Source organism: Xenopus laevis, chromosome 2L (assembly GCF_017654675.1).
Source record: "Xenopus laevis strain J_2021 chromosome 2L, Xenopus_laevis_v10.1, whole genome shotgun sequence".
Classification (NCBI taxonomy): Eukaryota; Metazoa; Chordata; class Amphibia; order Anura; family Pipidae; genus Xenopus; species Xenopus laevis.
Window position 1 is genome coordinate 99,975,286 of NC_054373.1, and position 21,345 is coordinate 99,996,630.

Sequence of the window (21,345 nt, forward strand, 5' to 3'; positions counted from 1 at the left end):
CTACAGACTCCATTTTAATCTAATAATTCAGATTTCTAAAAATGATTTCATTTTTCTTATTAATAATAATAATAATAATAATAATACAGTAGCTTGTACTTGATCCCAACTAAGATTTAACTAATTCTTATTGGAGGCAAAACGCTCCTATTGGGTTTAATTAATGTTTATATGATATTTTATGAAGATCGATTATCTGGAAAACCCTAAATCCTGGGCATTCTGGGTAACAGGTCTCATACCGTAAATATACATTAAATGAATTCACAATATTGCAGGACTGCGTGTTTTTTTTTTTTGCAAACAAAATATTCAGTGTCTTATAGATACAGAGCTTTTAACATTTGTATTGCACTGGCAAATATAATAGATTGCCTTGACAGACGTGCGCTATATACAGTGTATTATTGCACAGTAATATAATATTTATTGCATCTCATGTTTGTATCTTTGGTATAATGATATGTATTTTTCTGGTGCAAACACCAGCCAGTATTTGTAGAAGGCACCTTCTGCAAATTCCATACAGTAACATTTGTGGCAAGAATATTAATCTTTATTTTCTGTACAAAACACAGTTTAGGGAAATAAAGACAAGGCATCCTGACCCGTTTGCAGTAAATGATGAGAGGAATTTGTCACATCTCAGGCCTCAATGGTGCACTGAATTCTTTTCTTCCAGAAGTGACAATTCCATTTCAGCATTAGGTTTAGCGACCTCAATGGCTACATGTAAGCAAAGTTTTAAAAAATCAACAACTTTTTACTCATACCACTTAATTCACGTCACCATCATCAACATATCCATGTTAAGTTTACAATAATATATGAGGAAGGTTGATTTGGTATTATGTCTGTTAAATGTTTTATCTTTCTTTTGACTTTCAGTCTTGTAGGACAAAACATATTCTGAGCCCAGGACTTTTAGTCTTTGTTCAGTTATATGATATTGGAGGCATAATATGACATAATATTTTAGTCTTTTGTAAATAGAGGCCGAATAATTCTTTCTTCTTCTCTCTTTCTTTCTTTATTTTTGGAGAAATACCAGCTTCTAAATGATAACTTTCACAGTCGTGAGAAAACCTTTTAGAAGTATGTAAATGTCCAAAGCAGATGAATTCAGGGCTCACATAGTAATGGATTTGCAGTGAGTGCCAGTTCCCACCAATCCACAGAGGAAAACCTTTGCCTACCGTTAATCTCATTACCACAAACCTATCAAGTCTCACACTGAGTCCGTGTTCTGGAAGAAGGTCCATTTTCAGTGTCAAAGCTGTTTTAATGCTCAACTGTAATTATTGTGATCAAAGTGTCCCAGTAATTCCAAAATGATTAGGTTCTTAAACTTTGGCAGTAAAGAGACAATATAACTAATAATCATCTCCGAAGCACTCATTGCCCAGGTGTTCGGCAGATTCCAGCTCTACGCTGGATAGGAAACGCCTCATGCACTTCTTGCAGTTGTAATCCAGGGTAGTAGTGTAAATAACCTTAGTGTGCTTGGGATAAACAATAGTGGTGCTCTTGAACCTCTGGGGTTTGTTCTTGGGTTCTAAATGAACTTCTGCTCTATAGTTGCGCCATGTACAGTTGGGGACACAGATCACAGTTTGGCTGCAGGAGGAGAGGCCTAATCCCATTGGCATGTAGATGTTGTCAATAAAGTGCTTCTCAGAATCATATTTAACTGATGAGGTGTACCTACAAAAAACAAAGAAGAAAAGCAAAGAATTTACCGAATTGACAGTAAGAGTAATACATAAATGTAGTAAAGCACTCTTAAGGGTAAGGACACACTGGACGATTTGTCGCCAACGTTTTAAAAAAAGTAAATCGCGGCGACAAGACGATCGTCTTTTTTGAACAGACGATTCACAGCGACTATTGGCACAGAGCAATTTGTATCCCAGTACGTGCTCCACCCAAACCGGAAACGGTTTGTGCTTCCCGCTGTAACCTGGCGTCTTTACGAGCTTGCGTTCTTGCGTCATTGCGTTCGCATTGTAATTTGAATACAATTGCTGCTACTTATCTGTATGTGTGTGCGTGTCTAGGAGATTTCAGTGCTTTTCTAAGTACATGCTATTTCTGATAAATCGCTCGGAAAAGGGTCTCAGTGCGTTTTGGAGCTACAGGCGATTCACAAACGCGCTGTGGGCACAGGAGCTGACGTCTTTCATTTGGTTTTGTTCAGAGACAAAACGAGCGATGTGTCGCCGCGATTTGCTTTTTAACAACGTTGGCGACAAATCGTCCAGTGTGTCCCTACCCTAATGGTGTAAGACTGTTGTAAATAGAAGGATAGATTAAGGTCAGGAAATTGAAGGGAAGAAGAAAGATTATATTCATTTGTGTGAATAAATTAACATGAGGGAATATTATGTGAAAATAATGGTAAACCGGCTATAATTTATGTTCAAAGAATGTTTTGGATGACTCTAAAAACTGTATTTCTGCAGAGACAGGGACTTGTACAATGAGAAAAAACATTATTTCATATTAAGTTGGGCCTGTCTCCTGCATATAGGACATGTGGATTTTTTTAATCACAGAAATATTTATAACAATGGGAAATGCTTTGATTATGGCAGATACTGTCTAGTGGCAGATGGACATTGGGAGCATCAATGTGGGAAGCAGTAAAACATTTTCAAAAGCAAATTGACTACCAGGGTTCTCCCTGTGGTGGTCGAAATTCAAAATGTTTCATATCACTTAAAGGGATTCTGTCATGATTTTTATGATGTAGTTTTTATTTATAAATTACGCTTTTTATACTGCAAATAATTAAATTAAAATTTAATTCCTGAACCAGCAAGTGTTTTTTTTTTGTTGTAAATATGGATGTGTAGGCAGCCATCTCAGGTCATTTTGCCTGGTCATGTGCTTTCAGAAAGAGTCAGTGCTGTACTATGGAACTGCTTTCTGGCAGGCTGTTGTTTCTCCTACTCAATGTAACTGAATACGTCACAGTGGGACCTGGATTTTACTATTGAGTGCTGTTCTTAGATCTACCAGGCAGCTGTTATCTTGTGTTAGAGACCTGTTATCTGGTTACCTTCCCATTGCTCTTTTGTTTGGCTGAAGTTTCAGTACAGCAGTAAAGAGTGACTAAAGTTTATCAGAGCACAAGTCACGTCTTTGCTCTTTTGAGAAACGGATTTCAGTGCAGTGGAGCAGCACTATTAACTGATGTATTTTGGGAAAAAAAATGTTTTCCCATGACAGAATCCCTTTAACTGTAGTCAATTCAGATGATCTGTTTTGAAATATGGTCATTCTTTCTACACTGGGAGTCTGATATGTCATCTATCCTTTTATGAGTGGTGCCAATACAAATATTTTTTCCTGACAGTAAGAAAAAAATGTAATGCATTGATAAAAGATCAAACTGCAAGAAGTTGTTCTCTGATGAGCTTTGCACAACTGCTTGTACACTAGGGAGTCCTGGGACTATAGCCAGCCTGGAGGGTGGGTGAACGCAGATTTGCGGGGGCTGGGGGCAGTTTTGCAGGGGGCTTTGAGGGGAACTATTCCGGGTGCAGCATTTACTTGATACTGAAATGTCCTATGGTTTTTATCGGAACATGTCATTATCGCTTTAAAGGATACAGCAGTCATGTCCTAAAATGAACCCTGAAGTTAAACTTTTGCTTCATAATATTCTCAACTAAATTGACTTTGTCATTTTATAATCCCCGTCAACTACAGCCAGAAAGCTTTTCTGGATAGAGTTGAACAGGGTCATTTTAATACATGGGTATATACCCACAGACCTCCAGTACAGGGGGCTAACAGCAGACTTTTCATCTAGAATCATTTTTGACAGTCGCATCCTGAAGAAATGGAAGAACCTTAATTTTAAGCATCTGGAAAAGCTCCACAGCATGCTTATTGCAACCTTAATACTAGGTTTTCCCAAGGGTTAACAATGGTACCACTGCAGTTGGTTATAACTACTGTTTCAGCACTTTTGACTACAAAACTACCGGTTGCCTTAACGACAGATCAATTATGATTGGCTGTTTAGCACTCACAGGAAATAATCAAAATAGACAATCAAACTAAATCAGGATGACTGCTCATTTACACTATTCCTTTTGTAATTAAATCTATAGCAACTGTGTTTTTCTAAGCAATGAATTCCAGAGCTCCACAATCCCTATTAAATAATGAATCTTTTCTATAATCCAATTCTTATGTTTAGTTTTATTACCTATAAAACGGTGTCATTGACTCCTTGATAGTTTGTGATGCAAACAGCTGAAAATGTCTCGAAACAAAAAATTCCCACGTCCATGTTGTAGCTTATAAGACTTATGAGTTCATTTAACTAATGTTGGCTCTACCTAGGCAAAAAGTATATTGGATGTCTCCTGAAAGATCATGATCTTCCCTGAACCCCTAGTAAATGAGGAGGTGTAATAAACCAATAGATGAGTAGAAGTTGCTCAATCTCTCTTTAGATCATGGGCTGTTATCACTTTGAGCTCTGACAGCTGAATTGAAACTAAAGGTTTGCAGAAATTGTGCAGAACTGTTTTGCTTCCAAATTAGCAATGTTTGCCCTGCAAGTAGGTCACAAAGCTGCTCATCCTGCAATTTTAGACAAGTGAAAAGAGAATTTGGCACGCAATGAGTGCAATTAGCCCAGAAATTACCTAATGAGACATATTTTTAACATTTTTACACATATAAATAAACAAGTTGGCATGAAAGCAACTATTTTGCCCATGTTTCTAAATAAATACTTGACCATGTTATGCTAAATATGTGCGTATTTAATTTTTTGCCCACTTCATACTCAAGGGGTTGAGTAAAACCATTGAGTAAAACCATTGAGTAGACCAAGATAAAACTCACATATTCCCCATCCACATACATACCAATAAACGCTTGTTGTAGCTTGTCAAATTGTAAAAATCTGTGTGAGCTGGAATATCAATCTCACACAGATAAGTCTCAGGGTTCTTTTTACTTCAACTCTTACTCAGAAAGCTACATGCACACAGACCTGCCAAATTCTCTTTCACTTATCTAAAATTAACACCGTTAAAAAATTATTTATTTAACCCTGGGGTAAAGCCTGAGAAGTAATGAACTGACAGCACTTGTCCAACTCGATGAAAAAGCGTTACATAACGTAGTCTCTCAGAGGGCTCCAGGCAAGAAGCCCTGCTAAGAAATATGTGTGGATACATTTTTCATTCCTTGGACCATACAGTGATGACAGCCCCTCATATGCTGCTTGATGAAAGGTACATAATCCTAGTCACAGACTCAGGCCTAATAATAATATGAACATAATTCTGAAACCAGCACTGAAAGCAGCCTAGATATTGGACACCGTACTAGGTGTAAAAGTTTTATTATAAAATATATGCAAGATATAACATTTTATTGGATCAGATCTAACATCAATGAATGCGCTGTTATATTTGTTTTGACCTTATATATTAAGTATAAAAAGGGGCAATATGTGCAACAATTGCCTCATCTAAACACTCCACAGGCAGACCGCACTTCTGGACAATATTTATTTTAGTGAACTGCTGCAAACAGCCTAACGCGTTTCGGGATTAGATCCCTTAATCATAGGCAGCCTATGATTAAAGGAGAAGGAAAGGTTAAAACTAAGTAAGCCTTATCAGAAAGGTCCATCTAAATATACCAGTAAACCCCCAAAGTAGTGTTGCTCTGAGTCCCCTGTCAAAATAAATACTGCATTTCTTTCCTTCTATTGTGTACTCATGGGCTTCTGTATCAGACTTCCTGCCTTCAGCTTAAACCTCATTGCCCTGGGCAAGAGCATGCTCAGTTTGCTCCTCTCCCCCCACCCCTCCCTTCTCTACTGTAATCTGAGCCCAGAGCAGGGAGAGACTCAGGCAGGAAGTGATGTCACACCACATTTATACTGCAGCTCCTATCCTAAACAAACAGAGAGTTTCTAGAGCCTTTTACTCAGGTATGGTAAAACATTCTGCAGAATAAATATAGCATTCTAGCTTGCACTATTGCAGCTAATCTATTGGCAATAAAATGCCTCCGTAGCTTTCCTTCTCCTTTAAGGGATCTAATCCCGAAACGCGTTAGGTCGTTTGCAGCAGTTCACTAAAATAAATATTGTGCCGTCTGCCTGTGGAGTGTTTCGATGTATTTACAGTGGGGACACTGTTGACAGAGCACCTGGCCAAGGGGAAGAGCGGCGAGCCGGAGCAGTCGTTTTTCCCGATCAACAATTGCCTCAGTTTGATAGCCCTACAGTAACCACTAGAACAAAACAGGCGAATTGCTAAATGGTTGCTATGAGGTAATAGAGTCGACAATAGTAAACTTGTTTATACTAATTTATGGGAAAGTAAGGGGAGTCCCTGTTCCCCCACAGTAATAAAAAAAAACTCAAAATTCTGGTATGAGGTTTTATGGGATTACCCCAAAATATAAAGACCAAAACCAGTCTATTATATTTCCTGCCAAAAAAATTGTATGTTTAATTACTGTAGTTTAACTGGTCCTTTGCAGAGCCTTTATGGCTGCTGCACAGAGATAGGACACACAGGTAGGACCAGAGTGTTACAACCCGTTATTATGGCATGAAGTAATTCAATACAAGCACATTGTTTAACCTGTTTTTTGCTTCTGCCCTTTCGGTGAATAGTCCCAGTGCCTTTTTGTGCTCTTAAAACACAAACAACAAATGCCCTCCCTGAAAATAAATATGGGTGCCTTCTTATATCTGTATCCCCTGACTGATAACACACATGAAAGCACGTAATTCAAATCAGATTTATATTTCAGATTTATATTTCATTCCTGGTATTACAGCTGGTAAACAAAGAGCTAAGTGTGTATGTGTCAGCATGAGAAAAAAAGTTGTGATATTCACCTTATCTCCTTTGGTGGCAGCGGATCAAACTCCACACCCTCTCCGAACGATAAAGGGCACAGTCTTGGTGTGAAGCTGCTGGATAGGCTTAACGAGAGGGCCAAATTCTTTTAAAACAAAACACATAACAAAAAATCCTTTAGTCTCAGGTAGTGGGGTACATTTATAAATTGTAAATAATAATACAATAATGTTGCTCCAAGCTCCAAGTTGTCTGACCCCAGCCTCTATGTTTCAAGTAGTCTGAATTAAGCATTTAGTAAGAGGTAGGGTTAAGACAAATGCAACAAAGACATTTTCCAGGAATTCCCTGGAAGTAGTCCAGTTCCACCTAGGTGTAATATGTGGTGCGTCTCGATGATCCAGTCGACTACCACTGGTGCCTGCTTCACAAATGCTTATTAAAGAACATAGCAATGAAGCAAACAGGCCCATGCTTCAGTTAAACCCCTCAAACTGGAAGCATTTTTTATTAGAAAAAAAATCAAACTGAAGATTACTAGTCGGTGCTAAAATAACTTAATTTATTTGACTATGAATGCATGGTGTTAGCCTATGGCAGGTATGCACAAGTTATGTCTGTCCAGCACCAACCCACATTCTTTACTGGTGCATTACTTTATCAGCATTCTACTAGCTTTGTGTGGGAGAGGATGCCATTTCCAATTAGAGGCAGTTTTATGACACAGTATAATTCTGACCCAGGTGAAAGCTTCAAAAAGTAGTTGCCTGTAGGGCACGCACAGATCATGGCCACAAAATAAGGCCTTTAAAGTATGGGATCTATTACTTGCAGTGCTGTAGACCTGAAATCGTAGTAGCGAGTTCAACACATGGAGAGGAGGTAAAATGGCACCACTTCTCCTCTATAGCGATGTACCAGCAAACGATTTCAGGTTATTGACTGAAGTCATTGGGGGTGTCTTACAAAATAGCAGACCCCCAGATTTTGGCTTTTTTGTCTGCCTTGAAGGAATTGTTCAGTGTAAAAATAAAAACTGGGTAAATAGATAGGCCGCACAAAATAAAAAATGTTTCTAATATAGTTAGTTAGGCAAAAATGTAATGTATAAAGGCTGGAGTGACTGAAGGTGTAACATAATAGCCAGAACACTACTTCCTGCTTTTCAGGAAATGACTGGTTACCCTGGTTACCAGGCAATAACCAATCAGTGACTTGGCACATGGGTCATATCTGTTGCTTTTGAATCTTAGCTGAATGCTGAGGATCAATTGCAAACTCACTGAACAGATATGTACCATGTGGCCCCCCTTCAAGTCACTGACTAACTCAGAGTTAGAGAGCTAAAAAGCAGGAAGTAGTGTTCTGGCTATTATGTTACACATCCAGTCACTCCAGCCTTTATACATTACATTTTTGGCTAACTAACTATATTAGAAACATTTTTTATTTTGCACAGCCTATCTATTTACCCAGTTTTTATTTTCACACTGAACTGTTCCTTTAACACCAAATACAAGGCCAAACATATATGAAATAAAACAATATATATAATATATGGCTAAAAATATCCACACACCTGCCTTTCCCAAATCCTATTCCCAAAGTAAGGGTATAAATATTAAGGTAGTCCTCCTCTTTCACTTTTGGATCATTACTGGTGGGATCTGCCGCTGACCATAAAAACCCCACACTCTATACAAATAGTTCCCAGCAGTGTGTGTTCTTAATGAGGACATGCCATTTTATTTGAAGAGTCTGGATACTTTTGGCTAAACTTATGTCCAGATACTTTTGGCCATGTAGCATGCTTCAAATCAAAGAGGAAGAATTTTTTTAAATTGTTTTAGTAAGGCATTACCTTATTTTTAGTTTTTAATTTCTAATGCATCTGTAATTAAAATGACAAGCTGTCAAACTCTCACCATGTGTGCATTTATTTTGGTTGTCCCGAGCATATTTCCAAAACATTGGGAATGCATACAAAGAGAGTGAATATTATGACATAGGTTTAGACCTGTGCTGGATCAGGGGGTTATTTATTAAGGTTCAAATTCTGTTTTGGTCTAAATTCACACTTTCAAGTAAAAAAAAAAAAACTTTAATTGTTCGAGATTTATTATACCCCGAACCTGGAAATAGATTGAATCCGAAAATACACCATCTAAAACCTGTTCAGGTCATGTAGGAGTATATGGCAGAAATCCATTGAACCATTTGAAGATGTTAATAACCTGCATGAGGGTTTTGCTCGAAAACCCAATCCATTCGAGGGATTCCAGTTTTTTCCCGTCGAAGACTCGATCAATTAGGTTTTGCGACTCAAACTCTCAGAATCAAGTTTTTCCCCCTGGAGTTTTTTCTTAAATAAGAAACAATTTGAGTTGTGAGTTCATTCGAGTTCATTTGAGATCTAAAGAACTCTAACATTTAACCTTTGATAAATAACCCCCTTACAATCTGACCTCCTGAATGAGAAACTCAACAACAGAAGGCAATATGCCCAGGGCAGACATGTGATCACTATGGCTGCAATAAACAGCTCTAGGCAAAGTAGCAATAACAACAAGTGTACAACCTCAGCAACCTTGTTTTAGGATGGGGATGAGATTTCCAGACAGCTATTGCTTTATTCACAGACGAGGATTTCTTGTTTGACAACAAATTTAAAAAAAAAAACAAGACATAGAGATAATGTTTCTGAATAGAAATCTACATTTAGAGGAAGTGGATTTTGAGAAAAACAGTGATATCTGATATACAGCCTGTAGCATCTTCTTATAGAAATGGTGGCATATTTGTTGAATAATCTCAAACGGTAACTTTGGCACATGGTCAGGGATTCACTGCCAACATATATATACACAAGTCAGAAAGAGCCAACCTGCAGCTCCCAAGATGTTTTTGGCACACAGTTCCCAGAATCCTTAGCCAAAACGTAACAGGCCAAATAAACTAAACTCATAGTACTCCATCTGTTAAGGACTATAATTGCACAGCATCACCCAAACAGTCCTGAAATTGTAATTCATGGAGGTTGCAAGGTTGACATCCCTTTTGCAGACTGCCCATCCCTACCCTAAGCAGAAATAACTGTTGCAGAAAGCTCTAAAAAGGCAATTAACTTCTCTAATGTCTCTGTGGCATTCCTCTCTCCGTTTACACAATAATCCTTTGCTGGCAGCACCCTTTTGTGTGGCTGTCAGTGTAGACTTTTTTTTTGTTGCCCTTCCCTGTTACAACGTGCTGTATACACACATAAATGTCAGTGACAGCAACATTAATAATAGCACGGAGCCTCTTTTTTAACTAATAGCTCGATATTCTAGGATGTCAAAAAATAACAGGAAACACAGATTTTCTGCTTGCAAGAAATTTTTTCATTGCCGCCTACTGTGTATCCTTCTGTGAGTCGGAAAAAAGAAAACAGCAGGGTTGAAACCACAAGGAATTTGGAAAGGCAAATATTTAACTTTATAGGTTTCTCTATGACTTCTGCAGGTTTCCCAAAAATATGTGATTGTTGACATATCTTATAAAAGGGTAATTGATATAAACGGCAATGGGAAATAAAGAACAGATTCTTGTTGAATTGGTCTTGCTGAGAAGGAGCATGCTAGTACACCCTAACTTTATTACAAGTTTGGTCAGTGGCTGTTTCCATCACTTTAAAACAGAATTATGAATTTCACTACTTTCCGAGGCAACATTTTAGTTGCATTATGTGACCTTTCTCATATTATGATTACGGTTGCCACCTGTAAAATACCAGACAAGGTTGGCCCGGTCTTACAACTTTGCCAAATTTGCCAGTAAATATGAAATCCACAGTAATTCTGCCCCTGGCCTGCCTCCAAACTGCCAAAATTCCACTCCCTGCTCTTCTAAAATAGCTACAGAGCCTTTTTAAATGAGCTATGCATTGCAACCCTTCACACTGGTTGTCAGAAGGGCTACCTAAAGTATCTATCATCTATCTATCTATCTAATTATATATGCATAATACAATGAAAAGCAGGCAAATGAATTTAATATGTTAGGACTGAACACTATATGAACAACAGATTATAAGAATTCTAGAAAACAGGAAGTAGTGCTGCATCACTTGTATTGAAAAATGAAGGCTGAGCCTTGAATATGATCCATAGAAGCACTAGTGATTAAAAAAAATATGGACACCACACTGTTTCCGTATATTGAAATGGAAGACGATGATTCATGGTCTATATACCATAGAATATTAGGAAATGTCCCAAGTCCTTAAAATATACAGCTTAGAGGAGAGAAGCAAAGAGTTGATATGACAGAAACGTTCAAATATAACAAGGAGGTTACCAGTTTTGGAGGGAAGCATTTCTAGCAGGGGAACATGATTAGAACATGAAGCTAGAATAAAGGAAAACTGAGAGGAAACATAAGGAAACACTTCTTTACAAACAGGCTAATAAATACTTGGAAGAGACCTCTTGCAGATGGGGTGGGGACTAGTTTAGGAAAGGAATTCCAAGACACAAAGCAATTTAAAGGGCTTAAAACTAAAATTAAGCATTTCATGGGGAGATTAGCTCAACCAGCTGGTCTTTTTCTGCCATCAAATTCTATCTTTTCATACGAAAGAGTAAGGAGCAGCGTTATAGTTCCCGTTTACAGGGGGACTAAACTAGCGCTATAAAAAGAGAAAAAGGTTACAATCAAAATCTGGTAGGGGATTTATCCTCCTTGATGGAAGTAGTACAGTATCCCTGCAGAGAAGGGAGTATCACAGCATCCCTGCTATAAAGATAAGGAAACAGTAGAGTAGAGATGAGGAAGAAATACAGCATAACTAATATAGAGAGAAGTAAGGACTACAACATCGCTGCAATTGAGATGAGGAAGAAAAACAGCATCTCTCATGTACAGAGAAAGAAGAAGCACAGCATTCTTGCTATAGAGACAAGGAAGAAATACAGTGTCACTCATATACAGAGAAGGAAGTAACACAGCATCCCTACTATAACGATAAGAAGGCAGTTCTGTATCCCTGCTACAACAACAACCCTGAAACAAAGATGAGGAAGAAATACAGCATCACTCATGAACAGAGAAGGAAGTAAGTAGAAAATAAGATAAAGGGACAATACAATGTTTAACACCAGCACCAATTTGAGGAGAGCGCATAAAGTTTGCATGCCAAACTCCATTCTAAACTTGCACTGAAGTAGCACTCTGCAGATTGGGAACATTGGATAGTACACATATTATTATTTAAATAATAATAAATTGTTCTTTATGAGTGCAAACAGCTACAAACGGCATCCCCAAGAACTACAAAAATCACTAAAACACAATATTTAAATTCAAACTTAGGGGCCTATTTATGAAGCCTCAATTTTTCAGGTTGAGTTTTCTAGTGGAAAAATTCGAGGAAAAAATAAGAATCCAAAATGGCAGATGTCCACCCCCCCCAGGATGTTTCTAGAAAAACTCTGAAAAAGTCTGGGTTTTCAGGCAACCACTTGAAAAAATCATACGATTCGTGTGTCAAATTTGAAAAAGTTTTATGATATGAATTTTTGTATGATTTTATCAAGAGTTTTCCCGCATTGACTTTTTCATGCTGATTATTTGATAAATGAGTTAATTCCGTGTATGGGAGTTAGTTTGACTTTGTTTTAATTAAAAAAAATGAGATAAATTCGCTAAATTAGTAAATACCTCCCCCCCCCAGTGTTACCTGAACTTGCCTAAACATTAGGGATGCACTGAATCCACTATTTTACGATTCAGCCAAATCCTGAATCCTTTGTAAAAGGAACACCAAAACACCGAACAGAATCCAAACCCTAATTTGCATATGTAAATTAGGGAAACAAGGAGGAAAGAGAACTGCACGTGGTTAAAACATTTTTGACTTCCTCGTGTGGCGAAAAGTCACAAAATATTTTGGATTTGGATTCAGTTTTCAGAGTTCTGCTAAAAAAGGCAAAATCTTGGCTGAATCCCCAACCGAAACCGATTCGGTGCATTCCTACTAAACATATTATATTGTAAATATGGTATATTTAATAAATATATTTAATAATAACAAAAGGCTAAACACATAGGAATGATTAAATATAAATAAAATAAAAAAATTTCCTGCATAGGATCTCAATCCATATTAGGGCAGGGGCACAAAAAGATACAGAGGGAGATAAGTCGCACAGTGACAAATCGCTTCTTCTTTGGACAACTAATCTCCCCGAACTGTCTCCCTGCTGGCTAGCTACTGGGGGAGATAAGTCGCACAGTGACAAACCGCTTCTTCTTCGGACAACTAATCTCCCCAAATCTAAATCGAAGTTGCCAAACGAGGAAACTTTGGGTAACTTCGGAAAACTAAGCGTTCCAACTAAGAGTGCTATCCCACTGGCGATTTAGATTCTAGCTGGCTGGGAGACAGTTCGGGGAAATAAGTCGCCCGAAGAAGGAGCGATTTGTCCCCGGGCGACTAAATCTCCCCGAATCTTCTCAACTGTCTCTGCCCTACCAGTCTGTGGCAAATCTGCCTGGGAGAATGAACTATAATGACTCACAATCAGTGTGCAAAGCTGCGATATGCTTTCTTCAAAAGACTTAAGGATTCAAATACTAATTCCAGGCACAGGTGATAAGTGCACTAATGGGCACCAACTTGCAGCTTCCAAAAGCACTTGGTGCAGGCACATATTGTAGTATATGAGCTCTATACCATTGTGCCAAATGCACCTTTAACTAAACATAAGGCACAGAACAAGGGAAAAAAGTGGCTTTAAAAAAGAATATCAAGGAGATTAAATACTTATGTCTCCATGCGTTGAACAAACAATCACAAAGGACAACATTTCAGTGAAGGATTTGTTACTCAAAAAAAAGAGATAATTGGTTAAGTGGCTGAATATTTTTTCCAATACCTGTATGTACAGAAGAACATTTTATACTAATACACATTTTGTTGCAATTCAATTGGATGTGTACAGTGTTTCCTTTGTCTATAGAGATAAGTGAGTATACATATGAGATGAGGAAGTCAACAGCTATCACTGATTCAGAAGAGGAAATGGGATACTATGCCTTATATAAAGAGGATACATTTCTGAAAATTAAACACAACATGAAGCAGAACTCATAAGGCTTTTGTTGCAAAGGAGATTAGATACTGTGCATTTCATTTCTTTATATGGATCCAGTTTTGCCCCTGTAGCAAGTAAACTTATATTTTGCTGGATGCAAGTAGCAGCTACTAACTCCCTTGTGCAACAAATATGACAGGGTTGATCAGGATGCACTTGCTAATAATTGTATATGTGCTGATCCTAAAATAGGCGGAAAATATCAGCAAAGACATTGCACTTTGAAGTTGAGATGGAATCAACATTCCAATGTCATAGAATTTTAGTACAAGTTTGGGATCCTTTATCCAGAAACCTGTTATCCAGAGAGCTCAGAATTACGGAAAGGCAGTTTTCCATAGACTCCATTTTATTCAAATAATCCTACTTTTAAAAAATGATTTCCTTTTTCTCTGCAATAATAAAACATTAGCTTGTACTTGATCCAAACTAAGATATAATTAATACTTATTGGAAGCAAATCCAACCTATTAGGTTTATTTAATGTTTACAGGATTTTCTAAGAGACAGATCCCGTTATCCGGAAAACCCCAAGTCCCGAGCATTCTGGATATCAGGTCTTATGCCTGTAATTCTGTTTATTATGTGTAACAGCCCTGCATTTATGATAAAGGGACAAGGGAGAACACTGTATCTGACATAGTTATAATATGGATGCAGCTAATACAGAGAGGAGCAGCGCTAAAAGTCATCTAAGAAGGAATTAACATTGTACTTTTGCTAGATAAGGTGACAGCTTTATATTTCTAATAATAAAGCAGGAGCTTGCACTGTATCCATGACTTAAAGAAACAGCAACACAGCATCACATAACCTGGTATAAGTGAAGGGTGCAGCGTTGCATTCTATACAGAAGAATGCTGCGCTACATCTCTTCTATATATAGGAGACAGCTCTGCATATAAAGAGCAACAGAAAGCACTGAATATATTGCATAGAGAGAAGTAGATGCTACATTCCTTGTATAGAGACTGAGACAAGGAGGTAGTATTGCCTCTCTAGCATGGCAAGAAGCAGATATACTGTACATGCTATATAGAGACAATGCAGCAGTCACATATATAGAGTTAAAGACACCATACTGCATCCTCTGTAAAAGGAATCAAAGCACTCTCTAAGTCAATAATACAGAAAGAGAAGTAGCATTAGGGTAAGGTCACCTGGAGATTTGGGGAGATATTGTCGCCCGGTGACTAATCGCCTCTTCTTAGGGCGACTAATCTCCAAAGTGCCCAAAGTTTCCTCATGAGGCAACTTCGGAAAACGAAGTTCCGCGTGTGCCATGCCGCAGGCGATTTCTAATTCTAGCAGGTGGAAAACAGGGGGAAGCCGTTTGGGGAGATTAGTCGCCGGGCGATAAAATCAAAGAATTTCCAGGTGTGACCTTACCCTTAGGGTAGCAATGAGAGATGCAGGTTAAAAATTAACTTTTTAACCAAAAATGCAGAGTTCTTAAAGGGAATGTAAATAAAATAAAAAATGTTCCTAATGAAAGAAATTCAAATTCTAATTACGTTTTCCAAAATGGATTAATTACCCATTGGTGGTTTCAGCTGCATCTGTCCCTTTCTTTCACTAGGCAAAAATACATTTTGGGGTTTGCATCTCCTTTAGTACAATGAAAGTGAAAATAAATGATTGTGATATTACACTGATTTTTTTACCCACATTAAACCCCTCTCATTGCCCTATGCATCGTTATGGGTACATTTTATACACAAGGCATAAGTTTTAAAGGGCATAATCAAAATAAATGCATTAGTGCCTGTGTACTGCTCAGTGTTATTCCAGCTGTCAGGGACACCATACAGAGCACTTTGCAGCTAGTCATAATATAAACATAACTGTGCCATGGCCAACGCTACGCCGCTCTGCTTTACAAACTGCTAACTTAGCGCAAACTGAGGGTTGTGGGTTTTCAGTAATGATAAATAATAAAGCAAATCTGCCATGGCTTTGCACATACATACTGAAAAATGCTCAGGAATTTGACATTCCTTAGATCATAAATTCAATTCGGAGATTTCAAATCTGGGTCTGAATAAATGATTATTTCTGTATATAGTTCCTAAAGGGGGTGGTATACCTGTCAGTTATCTTTTAGTATGTTATAGAATGGCCGATTCAAAGAAACTTTTCATTGTTTATTTTTTATAGTTTTTTTTAATTGTTTGCCTTTTTCTTCAGGACTCTTTCCAGCTTTTCAAATGGGGGTCACTGACACCCATCTAAATACAAATGCTCTGTAAGGCTACAAATGTATTGTTATTGCTAGTTTTTATCGTCTTTCCATTAAGCTCTTCTCCTACTCATATTCCAGTCTGCTAATCGAGTGCGTGGTTGCTAGGGTAATTTGGTCCTCAGCAACTGGATTGGTGAAATAGCAACCCGGAGACCTGCTGAAAAAAATAACTCAAAAACCGCAAATGAGAAAAAATGAAAAGCAATTGCAAATTTAAGGGGGGATAAATCCTTTAACTAAATAAATAGTATGCAGTGCTTGTATAAATGAATGAAAAGACTGTATATAAACAGTGAATGTGACTAATGAATGATTGTACTCACTGTTGGGGCATTGTGCCCAGAGATGTCTTGCTCAGGAGATTTCTCAGTTGCCACAGCAGACAGGTGCCAGTTACTGGGGCAGGGGCTGGGGGGGAGCCCAGAGTCAGGGCTGTCCAACACTCTTTCACCTTTCTTCTTCATGTCCAGCAGATCAGGGACATCCTGCAGGTTCAGTCTGCCAACCATTGCTGCCGGCCACTCAACTGGGCTCCTGTCTCCTGTGCAAGTTCAGTGTGAGGGCAACTGGCGCTGCTATGTAAAGACTGAATAGGCAGTTAATGAGAGGAGAGCTCACTGTTGCATTGCTGTCAGCCCCAGGGACCTTCAAGGGAGCCAGCTGTGGAATCAGTCAGAATCTCAAAGCAGCACAGTAAAAGCACAATTCTGAGCCGCTGCACTCAAGCCCCGCCCCTCCAGTCCCGCCCCCCAGGCTTTCCAGCTGCCCTGCCCCAGGTTTCTTATTGAACGAATGTGCCTTGGAGTTCTCACGCCTCGGGCGGGACACTGGTGTACTTGCTGCAGCTAACAGAATCTCTCCTGTCTGAGAGAAGAATTCCTAAAGCTGCTTCATTATTGCTGCTCTTGTTTATGACTTTAACAGCTCTTTGGGCTTCATTTTTTTTCAGTGTCATTTTGTGTGAGGGCTGGAAGGCGTTCAGGGCTGGGGAGAGCAGCAGAATGGATGAAATGCTAGTAGTGTAGTGGTGGCGGTGTGTGCCAATTGGTGGCAATACAAGGGGTGTGCTAGCTACGGGGCGAGCTGAACATGGTACGCTCCTTTGCAGTGGTGACCAGGTCCGGACTGGCAATCTGGGCTGCTATAAAGTGCCATAGAAAGTCACTATTTAAGTGGGCTGGTGGGGGCTGATTGGGCCTCTGTGTACTTGAAATGCCAGTGCCTATTTTAATGCTAAGTCCAGCCCTGCTGGTGACATTGTTGGCCAATAGGTAACTATTGGGTTGGCCCAGCTGTTATTCATAAATAGAGTTGCCACTCTTTGCTGTGGAGCCCAGTAACATCTAGTTACACCACTGCCACAAGAACTACAACTCCCAGCATCAGGTAGGGTGCTTCTAGTACAGGAGAGCCCATACTTTACTAAGGCAAAGTCTACTCTTAGTGATGTTGTCCCATTAGGATCAACATCCATAAAATCATTGTTAGCATTATTTTTTCATGGAAAATATTACTGAAATATTGATTTATGAGAAAATGTATATTGCTACATTTAACAAACAACTATTTCTTAAGTAACCTTAACCTAATAAATATCTGAATGAAAAGCATGATAAAGGAGGGTGATTAAGACACACTATTTGTTGACAGTGTCTTGAGATCTACTGATCACCAGCTAAAAGTCTACTGGTAGATCCCAATCTACTTTTTAGGCAACCCTGTTCTAGTAGGTCTACTTCAGACCGTAGAGTTGACAAGTTTGCTGGAAGAAAATACCAACCTTCCTGTCTCAGTTACCTTTCCTTCCATATTAATAACATCACAACAATACCAACAATCATCATTTTTAAAGTGCTAGCCATGTGGCAACCCTAATAAAGCACAGAAGGTTGTTATATATATACAAACTATTTTGCTGCTGCATGTATGTAAACTATTAATGGTTTTTTTCCTGTGAGAAGCAATACAAATCTGCCTCAAGGACCAGATTGTTAGCATTCCTTATTCCTGCCTAGGAAAGCCTTCACTACCCACCCTGCCCTTTAATGAGAGCCATGAGTTTTTCTGAAGGCACCGCTTCTCTTTTGAGCACTGAGAATCCATATGTTTTTGTGTTCTATGTACATTTTTCTCCATAAAAGCTGAAAAAAGCTGATACCCATTAAGCAGTGATACCCATTACACAAAACCACAGGCTGTTTCTCCAAGAACAAGAACTGTGTGCACAATACATTTTGTGGCTCTTGCATGTCCCTGATACTAAATGATTAGGGGGTCTGGACTGGTTGATGACTATTGATTGTTACTGGCTATGTTGAAAACGCGTTAGTAATTGGTACAAAATAATCTTTCATATTCTACCACTTTTATTTTTGCTCTATTTTGTACTTTGAATACTGCACCTATGTCCAAATATTTTCCTTTATGAATATCGGTATAGATGTTGCACATAGTATGTTATGACAAAGACACAGGTGACCATGTGAATACATGGAACGAAATATTTCTAAAAAGAATAGCAAAGTTATGTGTATGTTGGACGTTGAATGGGTTTGAGTAACCTGTAGGAATGCACTGCTTTCCCTGCACTTGCTATTTCTGTCTCAAGACTTCACTTGCAAAAATGTCATATTCATACTTTGTTAAAGGGGACCCATCACCCAAAAAATGATTCCAAATCCTATTTCATCATGTTGGTCAAGCAAAATGAACTTTAATTACACTATATAAATTATTCTAATCTTGTTTCCATCAGTCTGGGAATTCATAATTATAGCAAGCAGGCAGTAGACATTTTGTGGACACTGTTATTAAGACAAGCCTTAAATCATCTCAGAATCTTGTTTGTGCACCAGAATGGGGGACCTGATGTCCATCTCCATGCACTGGCTATAAAACTAATTTGCATTTGGCCGAATCTTTCTCAAAGGATTCGGGGGTTCGGCCGAATCCAAAAAAGTGGATTCGGTGCATCCCTAAAAATTACATATACAGACAAACAATTCAAGAGAATAGATACACAGTTACAATTGCATATTCTTAGGAGGGCCCTGCTTGCCAGAGCTTACAATCTAAGAAATATCTCATTTATATTAGAAAACTATTACTAGAAACCTTCATCATTAAAACAAAATATAGAATAATGTAATAAATAATGTAACCCATATCAGCTGTTCCCTGTGAGACAAAAGACAAGGGTGGGAAGCAAAGCAGTTGGGCCCATGACCCATATTAATAAACAAGCCCTATACAGCTTCTTATCAGATTGCTTAGTTGACACATATATTGACCTTTTTCTGCTGTAATGTAGTAAATATTTGTCCAAGTTGTAACCCTTAACAAACAATCAACAATTAGACTGGTAAAAGTAAATCCGATAAGTTGCTTTTTTGCATGTAAACATGTTGAACATTTAGTTTTCTTTCTTTGAAATATTTATTGCATTTTGTGAAGCCATTCACTGCTTTAATGTTTTGTTACCCATTCATTGGTGCGTTTACATTCCCTTCTTGAGTATGAGATTTAGTCTAAGGATTTTTTCACTTTTACTACGCATTATTAACCTTTAAGGAGGAAATGTGTTATAACCTGCCAGCAAGGTTCTAGAGTGTGGGAGGAAACGCACACCAATACACATACAAACTCCTCACTGATACTGCCCTGCTCACGATGAAACGCACTGCTGCAAGGACATCATATATAACAAGGACATTATATATAATGCACCCTGTGTTGTTTGTCCCATAATGAACTATGAGACCAATTACAATGTTTTACAAATGGCAGCTCCAAGACACTTATATGGCAGTCCCTCAATATCACCGTTATTACCCTTTAAGAAAGAGGAATTCATTTATTATTTTCCTTTATTATTTGTATTCTAAAAGGCTGTACAGTATTTTTCAACGTCAAACAGAAATCAAATAGGATTCGTGAATATGTCTTATTATTTCACATTAAGCAAATTCAGTATAAGCAAACAATTGTTATATTATTCGTCTCACTAGACCATACTAACTGGCTTCCAGAATGAAGCAGACGAATAATGAAACAGGTGTCTTGCATTCGATTGTGAAAAGGTATCCTTTAAACTCAAGGACAAGGTAATTCACCTTCGATGGGTGCAGCTCACGCTGACATTTCCAGTCCCGTTGTGCTTCAGGATTCCTGTAAAGAGAAAAGTTTTGGCCAAAGAAAACATTCAGCTGAACTATAATACACACAACTCAGCCTGAACCATCCACCAAAGAGATCTGAAAATACACACATGAAAAAAAAAAGAGATAGAAGAAAAAAGAAATTCTTTTACAACCAAAATTAAAAGCAGACTGTAGCCCTGGGCGTCTGCGGTTTGCAGTTATTTACTGACAGTAACTGCTGAGACTTCCTAAAGGAATTTGCATTCTTTGAAGATATTCTGACAGGCACTCGGCAGAGTCTGAGACTAAGCTGCTTATTCTACACATTAGGATGATGGGATCAGTGGGAAATCACAGCAAATCTAGAGTAGCAAAACCTTGACCCAGAACATTATTTTACTTCTCCCCAAGACAGGTGGCTCTAGGAAAAACTCTCCTGGGGTCTTGACTTTCTCTGAAATCATAGGTGGCTTAATAGTTTCTCTACAACAGGAAGCCGGTATCCCTTTGAAATCATAAGTAGCATCAGCCGTTCATGTTCGTAGCAAATAATATGGCACCACTCACGTTACCACATTTATCCAGAGTGGAATTGGTGGAAATTACTTGTAAAAATATCCTAATCTGTGTTAAATTGTACTTAGTAGCTCACTTATAAAGCAGAATACCTGGTTTGTTTTTCTGCAGCAAATGCATAAATTCTGACTCCCTAACCATTAACATTTTCAAATGAAAAATTAATTTTGCACTTCTTAGGGTGTTTGAAATAGCAACATATCCACATGTTCAGGTAAAGCTGATAGAAATAAAAATTTGTTCTGTGACACTACCACTAAAAACTTCTCTTGAAAATGTTAATGTACATTTAAAGTTGCCTGTATGTCATCTTAATCATTTTCATTTTTGATAGGTCTGCTTTTGTAAGTAATTGTTACATGAAGTTCATGTCACGATCGCCGCCCGGAGCAGGTCCAGGAGCT

General features: G+C 38.2%; 1 protein-coding gene across 2 annotated transcripts; it reads right to left on the reverse strand.

The window, feature by feature from the left end:
- Window positions 1–404: 404 nt before the first annotated feature.
- On the reverse strand, window positions 405–16,909 carry rflnb.L (refilin B L homeolog). Of its 2 annotated transcripts, NM_001093870.1 has the most exon segments (4): window positions 896–1,377; window positions 1,379–1,704; window positions 6,890–6,996; window positions 16,550–16,896. In NM_001093870.1, coding segments are annotated over 4 exon segments (708 nt in total). In that variant the 5' UTR covers window positions 16,736–16,896; the 3' UTR covers window positions 896–1,288.
- Window positions 16,910–21,345: the final 4,436 nt, after the last annotated feature.

Excerpts from the sequence above, each read along its gene's own strand:
- rflnb.L (XM_018245163.2), bottom strand. The coding sequence starts at position 16,735 with ATGGTTGGCAGACTGAACCTGCAGGATGTCCCTGATCTGCTGGACATG. Across the intron at positions 6,997-16,549 it reads CTGGGCACAATGCCCCAACA|AATTTGGCCCTCTCGTTAAG; the intron begins GTGAGTACAATC and ends TTGTTTTAAAAG. Across the intron at positions 1,705-6,889 it reads CTGCCACCAAAGGAGATAAG|GTACACCTCATCAGTTAAAT; the intron begins GTGAATATCACA and ends TGTTTTTTGTAG.